The 16,528-nt window shown below is 34.9% G+C and overlaps 4 protein-coding genes across 5 annotated transcripts; 3 read left to right on the top strand and 1 right to left on the bottom strand.

The window, feature by feature from the left end:
- Positions 1-405: 405 nt before the first annotated feature.
- On the top strand, positions 406-3,175 carry LOC140809323 (protein NRT1/ PTR FAMILY 5.10-like). The gene is made up of 4 exons (XM_073166911.1): positions 406-655; positions 739-956; positions 1,304-1,851; positions 2,122-3,175. The coding sequence occupies exons 1-4, from the start codon at positions 508-510 to the stop codon at positions 2,936-2,938; spliced, it is 1,731 nt and encodes a 576-aa protein (XP_073023012.1). The 5' UTR covers positions 406-507; the 3' UTR covers positions 2,939-3,175.
- A 1,958-nt stretch (positions 3,176-5,133) lies between these two features.
- Positions 5,134-7,925, top strand: LOC140810121 (patellin-3-like). Its single transcript, XM_073167940.1, has 4 exons — positions 5,134-6,497; positions 6,995-7,119; positions 7,210-7,351; positions 7,444-7,925. Exons 1-4 carry the CDS (start codon positions 5,271-5,273, stop codon positions 7,693-7,695), a joined length of 1,746 nt encoding a protein of 581 aa, XP_073024041.1. The 5' UTR covers positions 5,134-5,270; the 3' UTR covers positions 7,696-7,925.
- An 860-nt stretch (positions 7,926-8,785) lies between these two features.
- LOC140810733 (MICOS complex subunit MIC10-like) lies at positions 8,786-10,894 on the top strand. 2 transcript variants are annotated; one of them, XM_073168617.1, is made up of 3 exons: positions 8,786-9,075; positions 9,915-10,045; positions 10,704-10,894. In XM_073168617.1, the coding sequence occupies exons 1-3, from the start codon at positions 8,940-8,942 to the stop codon at positions 10,713-10,715; spliced, it is 279 nt and encodes a 92-aa protein (XP_073024718.1). In that variant the 5' UTR covers positions 8,786-8,939; the 3' UTR covers positions 10,716-10,894. The 2 variants fall into 2 exon arrangements, with proteins under 2 accessions (XP_073024718.1, XP_073024717.1); XM_073168616.1 differs by having other exon boundaries at positions 8,796-9,075; positions 9,906-10,045.
- A 2,603-nt stretch (positions 10,895-13,497) lies between these two features.
- LOC140810504 (agamous-like MADS-box protein AGL80) lies at positions 13,498-14,049 on the bottom strand. Its single transcript, XM_073168347.1, has one exon. It carries the CDS (start codon positions 14,047-14,049, stop codon positions 13,498-13,500), a length of 552 nt encoding a protein of 183 aa, XP_073024448.1.
- Positions 14,050-16,528: the final 2,479 nt, after the last annotated feature.

Here is a 16,528-nt window from a genome sequence, read left to right as displayed (position 1 = left end):
GAAACACGAGGCGAAATGAAGGAACAGGGTAAATCAATAACATGAAACACGAGGCGAAATTTCATTTTCAATCATGTTAAATACCTGGAGAAATAGTGTTTTTTTATTAAATTCATTTTATCAATCAAACTTTTTACTTGTCCTTTTGCCAAAGTTTACTCGTCCTTTCTACATTTATCGTGATTTCAAGACATCTCAACTTTTTAAGATATTTTATTTATAAAATAAAAATAATTATTAATTTATTTTATCTATATAAATTGTATAAAATATAAAACTATTTTATTACTAGGTATTATATTTTTTATTTTTATAGTTTTATCAGTTAAATGTCAATCATTTGAACCGAGGGTGGCCCACACTACAATATTAATTTGGGTAAAGTAAAAAGGCCGCGAAGGGGAATTAGTTATCCAAAAAATCTCAACTACTTTTTAATGCTCAACGATCCGAATTTTTACCCCCAAATCCCAATCCCAAAAACCTTGTGGGAGAGAGAGAGAAAGTATGACCACCTCCACAGCCGCTGGGATCCATGTATCCGACGCCGAAGCTCCCCTGTTGAATGACGACGTCGATGGATCCGTTGACTACAAAGGCCGTCCCGCAACTCATTCCAAATCCGGTGGCTGGAAATCCGCTGCCTTCATCATTGGTATCTATGAATAATAGCTCTGCGAATTGTTTAACTAGCTGAAATTTTGTGTTATTTTAATGGTTTTTTGTTTTGCGTTTTAGGTGTGGAAGTGGCTGAGAGGTTTGCGTACTACGGAATAAGTTCGAATTTGATAAGCTTCTTGACGGGGCCCTTGGGGCAGTCCACCGCGAAAGCGGCGGAGAATGTGAACTTGTGGTCTGGAATGGCGTCGCTTTTGCCACTGTTGGGTGCCTTTATAGCCGACTCGTTTCTGGGTCGATACCGTATGATTATTGTCGCTTCTGGCCTCTATATTCTGGTATGCGCAAATTCTTCTTCATATTGATATCGTACAAGATTTTTTCGTTTCTTTTTATTTTCATGTTTCATCAATGTTGGTGTCTTTGTTCTCGTTTCTGCTAGTTTGTTTACTGAACTAACTGATCGTGGTTGCTTTTGGGCGGAGATGTTTAGGTTAATGTGATGTGACTGATGTAATGAAATCAAAGAGTGTTGATTATTGTTTAAGAATACAAATTTTATGTGTAACTAGAGAAATCTGACTTTGATTAGCATGAAGATATTTTGTTGACATACTTTTCTCGTATTCTTTTTCTTTGTCTGGAAAGGCTAATTATGTTATTTTCTCATTGGGATGGAATATAGGGACTTGGATTATTGTCTGCGTCGGCTTTCTTTTTTCCATTCGAAGATTCCGATTGCCAAAAAGCTTCAAATAACACAGCATGTTCTCCACCTCAGCTGCAAGTTATTCTATTTTTCTTCTCTTTGTATGTAGTAGCATTGGCCCAAGGTGGGCATAAACCATGTGTTCAAGCTTTCGGAGCTGACCAGTTTGATGAGCTAGATCCAATAGAGTGTAAAGCCAAAAGCTCATTCTTTAATTGGTGGTACTTTTCCTTTTGTGCTGGTGTTTTGGTGGCTCTCACCATTTTGAACTACATCCAAGACAATCTGGGCTGGGGCCTCGGCTTTGGGATCCCTTGTATTGTTATGTGCCTTGCCCTGATTATTTTTTTTCTGGGGACTAGGACATACCGATTTCGTACACCCAGTGATGATAGAAACCCATTTATCAGAATTGGTCAAGTATTTGTCAGAGCGGTAAGAAACTGGCATACTAAACCTGCAGCCATATCCACAGAGGAGGAAGCGCAGGGTGTTCTACCTCATGAGAGCATTCAGCAATTCAAGTGAGTAAAAAAATGTGTCCACTTAAATAATATTTTCACCAACACTAGAATGCAGGTGCTTTCTGCACATATTAACCTTTTAAAATTATGTCGATATGCAAAATGATAATGTGGATTATTTCAAGTTCTATAATTTAGTGGATTCCACTGCGTAACGGAAGAAATTCAAGAGTTGTAAGTTTATGTTACTCGTTATTGCCTTTTGTCATCTACCTTGAGTGAAAAAAATATAACGGGGGTTTCATCTTCAATGTTTTGAGTTTGTTGTAGATTTCTGAACAAAGCCTTGGTTATGCCTGATGGGTCAAAGAAAGATGACAGAGTTTGTAGCATTGATGACATTGAAGAGGCGAAGGCAGTTCTTAGGCTTTTTCCAATATGGGCAACATCTTTGGTCTATGCTATTGTGTTTTCACAGATGTCTACTTTATTTACCAAGCAAGGGGTTACAATGGACCGGAGAATCACTTCTAGCTTGCAAATACCAGCTGCTTCTCTTCAATCTTTTATAACCATAGCTATTCTCATTGTCCTTCCTATCTACGACCGTATATTGGTTCCAGTTGCTGGAGCCATAACCAGAAAACCTTCAGGCATATCGCTGCTTCAGCGCATCGGTATTGGAATATTTTTCGCAATGCTTTCCATGGTGGCTGCAGCCATAGTTGAAATTAAGCGTCTTGAAACTGCCATTGAACATGGGCTGATTGACACTCCAAAGGCCACAGTACCAATGAGTGTATGGTGGCTTATACCTCAATACTTATTTTTTGGAGTTGCTGATGTATTCACCATGGTTGGTCTCCAAGAGTTCTTCTACGACCAGGCTCCTGGGGAATTGAAAAGTGTGGGTCTTGCTCTATACCTGAGTATTTTTGGTATTGGGAGTTTCTTAAGTGGTTTTCTCATATCTGTGATTGAAAAGATCACGAGCAGAAATGGTCAGACTAGTTGGTTCGCGGACAACTTGAATCGGGCACACTTTGATTACTTCTATTGGCTACTGGCAGGGCTTACTGCTGCTTCACTCATTGCGTTTATCTACTTCTCGAGATCATATATTTACAACAGGAAACTTGTTATTTGATATGATCATATTGAAGGCTACAAGTTTCTTGGGAAAACAAACACAAATGCTATGCAGTTTGTTGAACTTGCTGCAAACTATACATTTTAGGATATATTCCAGTTTGGCCATTTGCATTTGCATTTGGGTGTTGGTTTGATGTAATTTTGTAACAAATCCTAAAGGACTGGTATACTGGTGATTAAGGAATTTCTGTGTCATGGCTTCGAGCTAGAAATATAATACTATGTTTGTACATTCATTGCGACCGGTACCGTTTCAGGTTTTACAATCACTGGATCATTTCATTGGGAAATATTTGCAAATTGAATAAAAAATTAATATGATTATTATTTTGTAATTTTACACTTTTTAGGTAACAACATTCAGCCGAGGTCACATTTTAATACCACAATTCAAATAATTTATATTTTCCATAGATAAGTGGAAAGACAAAAATGCATAATAAATAAATCTGTTATTTTTTCCAATGTCATTATATATAACGCACATTTACCCATTCTTTATCCAGTCTTAGGTGTATTTATTATTTTGCAATTTTGAATAGTATTTGCCCTTATGCGACAGGTACAATATGACCTTTATTAGATGTAACTGATTTAAAATTTAATGCCTAATTATTTAGAATAACGAATATTTTATAAGTCAATCTCACCGTCTATATGTATGAGATGGACTTGCTCGCTTCTTATTTGTATTGAAAAACAATACTTTTCGCCTAAAAAATATTATTTTCTCGTGATTTTGGTCGTCAGCTACTCGTCTCACAAAATTAACTCGTAAGATAATCTAACATGAGTTTTTTTTTTTTTTTTGAATTGTTAACTATTAGTATCTTAAAATAAACCAATTAAATGGGGATGTTACAACTATTGTTGTTTTCCCTAAATAATTTTACACAAAAATTCTTGCATGACATGTCTTCTATTTAGGTCACTAATGAAAAAATATAATTTTTTATGTAAAAAATATTACTTTTTATCTTAAATATAGACCGTTTTGACTCATATCACAAATAAAAATTCGTGAAATCTTCTAACAAGAGATATACTCATAATAGTATTGGTAGTCCTCCAAAAGAATTAATTCAATAATTAAACAAATAAAAAATACAACTATTAAGCATTTGTTCTCTAGGAAAATTTGTATTAGACTCGATTTATTATATTTAATATTAAAATATTTTGTTTGAAGTACAATATGTTAGATATATATTTAACTGAAGGGGATACTAATTAGAAAAAAAATACGAGATGAATTTTATTTGTCTAAACAAAGTGGCCAGCCTGTGACAAGTTGTTAATTAGCAATTAACAACTTTTTTGTTCGTTTCTTTTTTCAATGGTATTACACTTTTTTTTTTTAAAGTATGGTATTACATTATATATGTGAAAATGTTGTTTCTAATAATAATAAAAAAGGAGAAAGTTCTGCTCATAATGAATGACTATTTTTTTTAATAAAAAAAATTCAAACTAAATGATTGAATTCAAAAAATACTGCACTTACAAATTACAATTGAATGAAAGTCTTAAAATACTCCTAAATATATTTCACATAATATAACATAAATATGTCATAAATATTCAATCCATATGATTAACTTTTTAAAAATAACGAACGTAATTGTTGGAGTGGAGGAAAAATACAAATTATGTAATCCAAATATGACAAATTACAAGCTACGAAGAGCGGAATGTGACAAAAAATCCCATATATTTTTCTTTACATTTTTATATTTAGCATAATACGATGATATCTTTTCTTGTAAGTTTCTTTTCATATATTATACAATGATATTGAAGATAATTTAATTCTATAAAACTTAGTATAGTTTACATTTTTTTATATCATAATTTTTTTGTAGATAACGAGAATAAAAATATTATTGTTTCGATGGAAAGAAAAACCTGTGATTAGTTTTTTTTAATTAAGGTATTTTATGTCAATATGTAAAATAAAAAATGAAAGAAGTATGTAGGTTTTAAAAGGATATGTTATTTTAAAAACTTAATAATAAATATTTAATGATAATATCGTTTATTTATAAGATATTTTTTTTAAAAAATAAAACTGAAACGTGTATTATATATAATTTATTTAAGAATAATTATGAAAATAATAATGATTGGTCCAATGTGCATTGCAACAGCGGTAACGAGTTGGCAAATTCCAAGTATTTGACAGACTGTTCCTATTCACACACTAGTAGTAGTGACAATACATACATGAAATTTGCCACCCCATTTCTACGTATTCATCGCCTCCACGTTTAGGATTGCGAATCTTTTGCTTTCCTGATTTCCGTTCCATCTCTGGGCGATATCAATCAATGGCTGAGGAAACCAAGAATTCGATTCCAGAGTCGCCTTGTGCGGCGGCAGAAGAGGTCGCGCTGTCTGATGTTCCAGTAATTGAGAAGCCCGCAACCATGGTGGTGGATAAGCAGGTGGTGCAGCTACCTGAGCCTGAGAAAGTTGAAAACCCACTGGCGGAAGAGGTGGTAGAAGGGAAGAAGGAAAAAGACGAGGCGACGATTGAATCCGATTCGTTTAAAGAGGAAAGTAACAAAGTTGATGATCTAATTGACCCGCAGAAGAAAGCCTTGGATGAACTTAAACTGTTGATTCAGGAGGCACTCAACAAGCATGAATTTACCGCGCCGCAGCGTCCGGCAGAGGAGAAGAAAGAGGAAGAAAATAAAGCTGAAGAGAAGAAAGAAGAGCAAAAGACTGAAGCTTGCGAGGTATCTACTGAAGTTCCGCCGCCAGCTCCGCCAGCCAATGAGCCCGTTAAAACTGAACCCGAGGCTGCGGTCGAGAAGAAAAATGAAGAAGAAGAAACGATCCCACCTCTGCCTGTCGGAGAGAAAAAGGAAACGCCGTTTGAAACAGAGGTCGAAGAAGTCAAAGAAACTATAATTCATGAATTTAGCGCCCCTGCCCCGCCACCATGTGAGGGACTCACCATATCCCCGACAGAGGAGGCGAAGCCAAAGGAGGTACCTGTAACGGAGGAGGAAACAGTACCAGCGCTGCAGCCAGATGAAGTTTCTATATGGGGGATCCCACTTCTTGCTGATGAGAAGAGTGATGTAGTTCTCCTCAAATTCTTGAGGGCTCGAGATTTCAAGGTGAAAGATGCCTTCTCCATGCTGAAAAGTGTGGTGGCCTGGAGAAAAGAGTTCAAAATTGATGAGTTAATGGAAGATGAAGGAATGATTGAGGGACTTGAAAAGGTTGTTTACGTTCATGGAGTGGATAAAGAGGGGCACCCTGTTTGTTACAATGCTTTTGGAGAGTTTCAGGAAAAGGATTTGTACAGGAACACGTTTGCTGATTCCGAGAAGAGAACCAAATTCTTGAAGTGGTACATTCAGTTCTTGGAAAAGAATATCAGGAAACTTGATTTCAGCCCTGATGGAGCTTGCACTATCGTTCAGATCACTGATCTTCAGAATTCCCCTGGACTTAACTTGTTCAAGAAAGAAATGCGCCAAGCTACTAATCAAGCCCTTCAATTGCTGCAGGACAACTATCCAGAATATGTTGCGAAACAGGTATACAAACATTTCACGCACGTAAAACATTGATGATGCTAATTGGTAAAAATCCATCTATCCTTTTTTAGGTTTCTGCTTTTTTTTTTTTGGAGTAAAAGTTCCAATCTTTCCTCTTATAAACCACTTCTTCTAAAAGTTCAAGCTCATGACATTAACATTCCATCATGCCGGAGATCAGGAAATGGATATATTTCGGGAGGTGCAACTACACATGCATGTTGATCGCACATATAAAATATGTGAGGTGCACCACGGATTTTGAACTGTTATTCTGTAACTCCAGTATGATATAATGTTAGAGATCACTTTTTGGAGAACTTCGGCCGATACGGGTTGGCCCAACAAAATTATTCATACTTTTCGGTTCTAAGGGCTACATTTTTCTTCTTGTTAGTTTGAATTTTATGTTTTTCGGTTGGTTCTAATTAAATGTTCAGCATTATGTTCGCATTTCTTTTTATTGATTGTGCTGGTATTTAATGGTTGGTGCAAAGGTGTTCATCAATGTTCCATGGTGGTATGTGGCTTACAATAGGATGATCAGTCCGTTCCTGTCTCAAAGAACCAAGAGCAAGTTTGTCTTCGCAGGCCCTACCAAGACTACTGAGATCCTCTTCAAGTCGGTTATTTTTATGAGTTTTTTGTTCCATTATTTGCTAATAGTTTATAGTAATTAGGTGTCATCATTTTTTTTATCTAAATGTATCAGATACTTAGCACCTGAGCAAGTACCAGTTCAGTATGGTGGACTTAGCAAGGATGGTGAGCAGGACTTCGCCTCTGCTGATGTTGCAATCGAAGAAACTATTAAGCCCACAAGCAAGCACACTATCGAACTGCCAATCACCGAGGTGGACTCGTTTTTCTAATTTATCCATGAAAGAAAGAAGTGGGAGTTTGATATTTACAAATTATAAAGTTCTATTATGACGTGATTTTGCAGGCGTGCGTTTTGGTTTGGGAGTTGAGGGTGGTGGGCTGGGATGTTGCCTATGGAGCTGAGTTTGTGCCAAGTTCTGAGGGTGGATACACATGGATTGTACAAAAACCAAGAAAGATTGGACCAACTGATGAGCAAGTAATCAGCTACACCTTCAAAGTCGGTGAAGCGGGTAAGGTGGTTCTGACATTTCATAATCAAACTTCTAAGAAGAAGCAGCTTGTATACAGGTCCAAGATCAAGCCCTCTGATTGAAAATTATGATTACAAACAGATGCAGAATGCAAAAGGGTTTTCTTCTTGCACATCGATTTTGTATCTTATTTTTATCAAACTAATCTTTTGGATAAAGATGTGAGGGTGTTCTTGTTTCATAGTTTCTTTTTTTTTTTTTTTTTTGTTTTTTATTAAAGTTTTGTGGCTGGTGTGTTTAAATGTCTGGTGAACTTATCTTGTGTTTATTTGTGATAAAAACCATGTTCAGAGATTCTCTCAGTTTCTGTTTACAATCATTTTCCCTACATACTCAATCAAAAAAGTAGTTTATCACTCTCAGTCCACCATTAACTATCGCGTGAAGTTGCGGTACGGAGTAAAAACCCCACTAATAGTCTGTACCACAGATATAAGATTAGTATACGGTTTGCCAGATTCTTGAATTTATTTTGTCGTTTAAAAAAAGACGTAAATAAGAATATAGGTATGTCGCGGTCTCACGAATCTTTATCTGTGAGACGGATCAACTCTACCGATATTCACAATAAAAAGTAATACTCTTAATATAAAAAATAATACTTTTTTCATGAATGACCCAAATAAGAGATTTGTCTCATAAAATACGATATGTGATACCGTCTCACATAATTTTTATCATAAAATAAAACGAGTGATTAAAATATATCTCAATTACAATGCGGAAATTGTTGCTTGACCCATAATTGGAAAACTAATTTTGGGCAAACTGTCATCCCAAAAATAATAATAACTTATTAATCTCCACACGTTATGCGTTTGTGTACAATTTTTTTTTGTCATTAGTGATAGATTAAAGTGAGATTCGACAAATTATGGAAGCACTAAATTGATATTGAATTGTTGAAATAAATAAATAAAAATAAAATTGTGTGTTGAAATTTTTATTTTTAAAAAAATGTAAATTGATGTCATTTCTAAGTGGATATTGTTATGTTTTCGATTTTAATAAAATAATATAGATTAATTAAAAATAAATTTACTTGGAATTTTGAAGTATTAAAACTTATTGGGCGTCCAAGAGGCGAGTTTGGGCTTAGATCAAGATGGTTGTGGACTAATAAAGTAAAAGGCCCAAGCAAACAAAGAGGGACCAGAACTGAAAGTACAGAAGAATCTCCAAAAACGCCATTTATTTACAGGCGCAAAACGATTCACTCGGCTGAAGCAGGAGCAAGTTCCATAATCGATAGAGTTGGAAAACCTAATCAATCAGGCTAAACTTTTCGAGGTGATAAGCACAAAAAATGGCGGAAGAAAACAAGGCTGATATTCCAGCTCGATACGATTTGAATGCAAAATGGGACGCCTGCCTCGATTTGGGCCTTCGCCGCTTTGTTTACTCTTCGTTCGCCGGCGCTTTTACCGGGCTGCTGTTATTCCGTGAGTATTTCTTCTTTCCTATATTTCGTTGCCCCACTTTTTCCGGGATTCTAAGTATGGGTGATTAGATCGTAATGCTTGGTGTGTCCCTTTTTCTGTGTGTTATGAACTCGATATGAATTATCTTGTTTTGGATGATCGATCCGTTTTATTGTTTTCAGTTTATGTGTATTGGGCTTCTTAACAGCATGGCTAAATGCAATCCCTGCACTGTTACATGAGTATGGAAAAGGGGAACGTGGAGTTACTGCCCAAGAACGTTTTTACACTGAAAAGTGTATATCGTGTCCCTCGAAAAGGATGTGCTACAGTTGTGCTATGTCAGCGCTGGGTTGTTGATTGCCTGTCCTTGTATTTGCTTTCTTTCTTGCTGATTTTGAATTCCATTGTTATTATCCTTCTCATATGGAGATGGATGAGGATGGTAGCAGTTTTTATTGTCCTATTGAGTTCTTTCCATGTTATTGCATCTATTTTTGATGCGGTTTTCCTTTAGAAACACGATATTTTATGAAGAAAAGTATCAATCAAAGTTAAACTTGCATAGAACTCACAATTTACTCGCTCTGGGCTTTATGCCAAAGGTAATAGCTTCAAGCCTACTCTACAAATTTTTCTTCTGTCTGCGAAAAGGATGTAGTGTTTCTTAGATTTTCTGTCGCTGGCTATATTTTAGAGAATTAATTGTCATCATAGTTTTATGTCATTTCCATGAAAAGCATGTCAAAATTTGTTATATTCATGCTTTTCATGTATGCCACCATCCTAAGCTTTAAGTGTTGCTCTCATCAAGCCATTATATTAATCACTTATACTGTTTGTTGTGTTAGGGAGTCCAGTTACACGCTGGGCATCTGTAGCTTTTGGTGCTGGAGTCGGGATTGGCTCTGCATACTCGGAGTGCTCTTATAAATTTGATGGATCTCCACCAAAATTGACTCCCAGCCTTTCTGATTCCCCTCCATCTAAGGTAAATATGATCTTAGTAATACTTATTTTACTTCATTTATTGGTTATGGGATGAGTGTTATTAAGTATATTTTTGCCGTTTGTATTCTCCCAAACACGCATACGTTTGGTCTTACATGAATGAATATGAGAAGTATATGTGGTCTTTCTTGAAGTGTGAGTTTTAGAAGTTAACTTTATTTCTACCTCTGAATTTCTGGTGAAGGTCATTTAAAAATGTTATACTGGCTTTGCTTTTTGGAATAGTTATTTTGGCAATAAAGCCTAAAGGTTGTCTGGGTTCTGTAAAATATAGATCTCTCGGGGGCATTTCCCAGAACAGCTAGAGCTTCTGAGATTTGTCTCAAGTAAGAATTAGTTAGGAAGGAATTTGTGAAGTTCCATGTGAAAGAACAACATCCAGTAATCGAGATGCACTTTTATCTGGATGACCCCAACCAGTATTTCATAGGTATAAAAACTGAGTTGTCCGATGTTTGCATCATCTGTTGATTAGGAGGCTTCTATCTCGTGTTTGTATCAGTTTTGTGTCGTAGTTGTTATTTTAGGCATGTCTTCACCAGCCCTGTCTCTGTTGTCACCATTACATACGTCCCTAGAAAATCTGCCATGTGCTCAAGGATGTGATTTGTTGAAGATTATGTTTTGATACAATGCAGGCTGAGGAATGAAGCCATTATTGCTTGGCAAGTTTTACATAAGTCAGTTCTTTCATCTTGTTTGCAATTGTTTTTCCTCAAAGATGTAGTTTTGAACAGTTGATCACCAACTGCTATTGTATTTTCACAATTTTCATGAATACTATCGAGTTGGAGTTAAATAGGGAAAACAGATTCTGATCATTGTTTTTCGTTGGATGTGACTGATCCGTGGCTGCATGTGATGTGATGAGTTTCACTGATGCATGGTGAATGTTTGTTTATCTGCTGCACATTCCATATTTAACGGACTGGATTTAGGAACCGAAACAAATCGGGCTGATTGGGTGTCTACTATCGGGTCGAGATGACAAAAACTAACCCGGGTGAAAACCGGTTCGGATTATCCGTTTTATTATATCTTAAATGTTTTAATTTAAAAAATGATAAATGCTTTGAAAATTTTGAAAAACTGAATTATAAAAAAGTAATTTTAGTTCCGCTATATGAATGTATATATAAAAAAACCCAATAAAAAACCGAATGTTGAATATAGTAGAATGAGATTTCATATGTTTGGACTGAATTTTTGGGTTTCCAATATTGATTGCCAGTCCCATCTGAGTTAGTAATCATCTTAGGTTGTGAAATTGGAAAATAAAATAATTTTAAAAATTTAAGGTGAAAGTACATTTTCCTATATTAATGCAAGAAAAATCTATTAAAAAAAGTGTAGACATCAGATGGTGCTAACCAAACTTAGATCGCCAATATCTAATATTGTATATTCGTCCTGAAAAAATAAAATTGTATATTCCTTTAAACACGTGATAATCTCATCCTTTAAACGGATTTTTGTTATTTTTCCAACTGGTTAGCCCAGCAGTGGATCAGGATTTGTCAGAGGCCCAACTATAGATTTATTTTGGCCCGAAGAAAACAGAACTTTGAGACGAGCCCATTTTATAAGTCCACGACAATGAGCGCTTTTACACTACACTACACTACACTACACCAGGGTTTTACATTCAGGCTTACCAGTCACTGTAAGATCTCTCCCGAGTTCTCGCAAGCGAACGTTTTCAATGGCGACCAAAGCTCCGAGAGTGACCCGCAATCCGGAGCTGATCCGTGGGATCCAATAGGTTAACGTGTAAAAGCAAGTAGACGGAGGCGTAACGGCGTAAGGATATATGAAAAGTCGTCAATACGTCAAAAGAGAGTTTTCGAATGGCTGAAATATTAGAGTGATACCATAACATTTAAACAAGTACTGGTTCCGTACTTCATAAAGTTATAATACTCCATTAACATTAATTTCACAAACAGTGAGATTTCTACTTTTTTAGTCCAAACCATTAGAAATCATAACCGCATCTAAGTGGTTCGGTTCTGATTTTACTTTGCATTGAATAGGAACTATCAGTTCCAGAACTACAACAGTGGTATTTTAAATCGTGGTCAGGCTTATCAAGAAAAAATCTCTAATTGTAATAGTACATTAGTACTTGTAACAATATTTTTCTTTACGGATTGTTTGATATCTGGGCGAGACCTCCGTAGAGTAGGATAATTGTTCAAACCACAATCTTTATCTACTTCAATCAATCGCTTCATTTAAATTTCAATTACAACAAAATACGATATCTATGTTCTAAAATTTCTAAAAAAATAAATTACAATGATCTCATTTAGTATATTAATAGGAATTAATATTAACACTTCAAAGTATGTGCATGTGAAATGAAGAATTAGTCCAACCAATGATGTAAAGCTTGCAACATTGTTCGAAATAATTAATTTTCACCAAAACAAATTGCTTCCACGTACAACACACATATTTTTTTCTAGTTACAAAGAAAAATAAAATTTATAAATAATAAAAAGATTAAAGATGGAACAATTAAAGTAGTTAATAACAATTAAATTTGATCCAGATCAAGACCACTTATCTATTTATTGGTGTCGGAGAAAAATTGAAATATTTTACCTCTTTACCTTCCAAACTGGACCACAATATAACAGATACTGATTATAGGACTTAAAATGAATTCATCGTCCTCGTTGTAGCACATTATATTATCAATTGTAGGTCTCTTGTGATACCATCTCACGAATCTTTATTTGTGAGACGAGTTAACCCTATCGATATTCACAATAAAAAGTAATATTTTTTCATAGATGACTCAAATAAGAGATCCGTCTCATAAAATACCAACCGTGAGAATGTCTCACACAAATTTTTGTCTCTTATCAAATACTTTATTGTTTGTAGAATATAGAGGGTTAAATGTTTGTATCATCGTTTATAGTTTATTCTTACATGATTATTGCTCATTATGAATAACAAAGTGACAACAAAAGGTCTAAAGTGATCTCATCATTTTGCAATTTTTAATTTAGTAAACTGTAAGAAATGGGTTGGTCAGCCACCACACAAAATATTGAAATAAATCATTGACCTAATAAACAAGAATAATTATCCTAGAGTGACCTGTGATTGATTATTTTAACTGCTAAAGATACCATGCTCTTCTTAGATAAAAGGGAAATATATAATCATCTCTAGTTCCTAGAATGTAAAATCTATTAGATGAATGCAAAAAAATAAGCTTATTACTAACAATAGTATGCATTCAAAAAATTATTGGCTATCAAGTTGAAATACCTAATAAAATTCAAAATCATAAATAAAATAAATAACAGCACCAAGAAACCAACTTTTAGGTCCAGATGAAAAAAAACTCTCTTGATCAGCAGAAAAAAAGTATGCAAAAATATCATACAATAAAGATATGATTTCAAAAATGAATCTTCAAATGAGCTGCTTTAATTTTTCATCACGACCTTTGTGTTTAGATGCTTTTGCACCACCCGCAACCATAGTAGAATCAGACGTCTCAATTTTAGAAATCTTATGATTAATCATTCGAATCTTCCTCTCCAATAGGCAAAGCATCTCACGCAAATCATCTGAATTGGCCACATCCACCCCAACATTGTGTAGACACCTAGCTAAGAGTAGTTCCTTTTCCAAGGACTCAATTTTCTCACTCTCTTTGCCCAAATTTTTCTCTAGCCTAGCCAAGTTTTGCATAAGAAACCCTTCTTGATTTACCATGTTGGTTTTTTGTAAAGAAGAAGGTAAATTTTTGAACTTCTGAACTACACGGGATGCTTCATCAAGGGAGGGCCAAGTTTCGGGCTGAGTTCCATCTCCATTGTAGACAACTGCACAAGCTTCAATATCACATAGTGTTTTCAACTCATTTAGTTTTTTAAATAAACCCGGTTTCCTTTTCCTAAACGTCTCACGTCGGGCACGTTCATCAGCAATTAACTCGTATCTTATCTTTGAACGAACCATGCTGATATTCCTTAAACTACAAAAAAAATTGAAGGATAGTCAAGCTTATCTGGTGTAGAAAATGCACGAATGATAATTAATGGATTACACATGGTTTAATCTAAGTTATTATGGTAAAATTATAATTAGTGGATGCATGACAGTGAAACAAGAAACACTTGTTTATATCATGTAATTCTAATTCTATGCCGTCTTCACTTAAACAGATGGCCGATTAAAATTATTTTTGAGACTTTTAAGCGCAGTCCGCAACACATAATGTGAAGTTGCGTTTCCACATAAACCTGTACGAGAGTTGAATTCATCGCATTTGAAATCAATATTTCATGTTTGCGCCAAAGTTTTGATGATTGGCTATAATAATTGTGATCGTCAACACCAAGAGATGACCAACAAGATAATGTTTTGAAAATTTTTGAATTGACACTTGATTTGTGAGCACTGATTTTCTGGTAAAAACTTGCGGTCAAGTATTTCATACACAATTTTGTAAACTTCACTTTCTACACACTAATGATATTTTCTTCCTTTGCATCACACATTAATCAAGAAGATGACTTTGTTACTGAAAAAAGGTGGCAGCAAAGGAAGATGCTTTATCTGATCGATTGTATGTTTATTTGTAATTATAATTCTTTTTGTGCATAAACAATTCTTATTCTCAACATATAATGATCACAATTTTCAGTTGTTCTATCAAGAAACTCACTAATCTCACAAGAAACCACTCACAACACATGTCACCTCACATGAAAATGAAGGTGACTTACGTCATACAGGCATCCCTACTGCCAAAATTTTATAGCTTAACAAAGAGAAGCAGTATCTACTTTACCTTCAAGATTTTAGTTAACTGCAAGACCTCGCTTCCTGCAAACTAAGATCATAATTTTTACTTCATAGAAAAAGTTAAACTTAAGCATGGAAAAACACAACACGGCCATCAATGGATTTCAAAGACCCAAGTCAGTGTTTACAGAAGAAAATGTTTTAGAAGTTACTTGAGAACTCAACTCATCATGACACGTATTTAAGAATGCGAAATGATGACTTGTTTAAAACCCAATATTTTTACACGGCCTACACCCCTTATCGAGACTAAGGCTCCAATTTGGATTTGTTCAACCTATGATGCAAATAAGAGAGTATCAGCTAAGTGATAACTTAATACTAAGATACAAACTGCCAAGCAGAGAAGCTTAATTACTTTCTCTGTTAGGACCAAACAATCATATCTAGCAGCAAATGACCCTTCTATAGACGTGCCACCAAAAACAATTGGATCCAACACGAAGTGCACGAATACTTTGTTAAGCAAAGACTGCAACAATGTACATGACATGATAAAAATATAACGAAAATTGGAAAAAATAGGTCAATTCTACACAAACAAGAGAGAAAATTATAAATGCATCACTAAAAATGTTGGTGGTAGGCGGAATCAATTTCCCAAAAAACGATGAAAAAATTCAGGTTATATTTTCTCTCTTTTAATAAAAACGCATGCATTAAAAGATAAAAGAACTATTAGGCTTAGCAGTACTCTGTAGAATTGTAGTTGAAAATCTTCGACACCGAACAAGTTGGTATCATGCTTTGATTTCCAAGAGAGAATTTTCTTTTTAATATTTTTACAACTGACTGGTTCGTAAAATATCTAAAAATCAATTACTATAAGCTTGTGTTGAAATCAAATAATGCAAGGTGAACTAATTATTCTTGTTCCACCACTAATAGGTCCATGCCAAAGAATGCAGAGGGACAACAAAATTATGTGCAATTCCAAAAAGGCAAGCTAAGAAATTTTTCTACATCCTCTAGCAGCGCAAGCACCTATACATTGATGAACAGAAGTATAAAAAAAAACATAGTAAAGAATAGAAATTGTCCTTTGGTCCCTGATATGTGATGATTTAGGAAAACCACAGATGCATCCGTTGCCTAGCATAGGATTTGGTGTAATCCATTATCATGTTGAATAAACATGTAAACAAAAGGAAATAAATTCAATACATTCATCCTCTATGATGAAGTCTGAACGAGCGACATGCCACAACCCACAAAACTAAATGGATTTTCACACCAAAGAAATGTAGCCTTGATTCTTTTACACAATATGACCAATAATTCCCCTGTTTCTACACAACCATACTCCATACATCCTAATAATCAGATTACTTTTCCGAAATTCAAAAGGAAACTTTTTAAATGGAAAAAAAACGTCGAAATCATCATAAACTCAGCCATAGCATTAAACCTGTTGGATTGGAAGGGGAGGAGCGGAAGCACCCAAGAGGATGCTTGAATCCTGCGTCTCCGAGTGAATTTCACTCGAATTTTGGGGTAAATAGAGGATAGGGGATTGTTTATATATATATATATTGGTGAGATTACAGGAGAATTAAATGCTCCTGGTCTGGAGATTATATAAATCATATTCGATTATGTTAATCCTACTGGATTTCTCAGGCTGTAAATC

This window comes from Primulina eburnea, chromosome 13 (assembly GCF_022965805.1).
Source record: "Primulina eburnea isolate SZY01 chromosome 13, ASM2296580v1, whole genome shotgun sequence".
Taxonomy (NCBI): Eukaryota; Viridiplantae; Streptophyta; class Magnoliopsida; order Lamiales; family Gesneriaceae; genus Primulina; species Primulina eburnea.
Note: the sequence above shows the minus strand (reverse complement) of the source record. Positions and strands in the feature narration are given on the sequence as shown.

Coding starts and splice junctions, on each gene's coding strand:
- LOC140810121 (XM_073167940.1), top strand. CDS start 5,271: ATGGCTGAGGAAACCAAGAATTCGATTCCAGAGTCGCCTTGTGCGGCG. Junction 7,120..7,209: donor ACTACTGAGATCCTCTTCAA/GTCGGTTATTTT, acceptor TAAATGTATCAG/ATACTTAGCACCTGAGCAAG. Junction 7,352..7,443: donor TCGAACTGCCAATCACCGAG/GTGGACTCGTTT, acceptor GTGATTTTGCAG/GCGTGCGTTTTGGTTTGGGA.
- LOC140809323 (XM_073166911.1), top strand. CDS start 508: ATGACCACCTCCACAGCCGCTGGGATCCATGTATCCGACGCCGAAGCT. Junction 957..1,303: donor CTTCTGGCCTCTATATTCTG/GTATGCGCAAAT, acceptor GATGGAATATAG/GGACTTGGATTATTGTCTGC. Junction 1,852..2,121: donor GAGAGCATTCAGCAATTCAA/GTGAGTAAAAAA, acceptor AGTTTGTTGTAG/ATTTCTGAACAAAGCCTTGG.
- LOC140810733 (XM_073168616.1), top strand. CDS start 8,940: ATGGCGGAAGAAAACAAGGCTGATATTCCAGCTCGATACGATTTGAAT. Junction 9,076..9,905: donor TACCGGGCTGCTGTTATTCC/GTGAGTATTTCT, acceptor TTGTTGTGTTAG/GGAGTCCAGTTACACGCTGG.
- LOC140810504 (XM_073168347.1), bottom strand. CDS start 14,049: ATGGTTCGTTCAAAGATAAGATACGAGTTAATTGCTGATGAACGTGCC.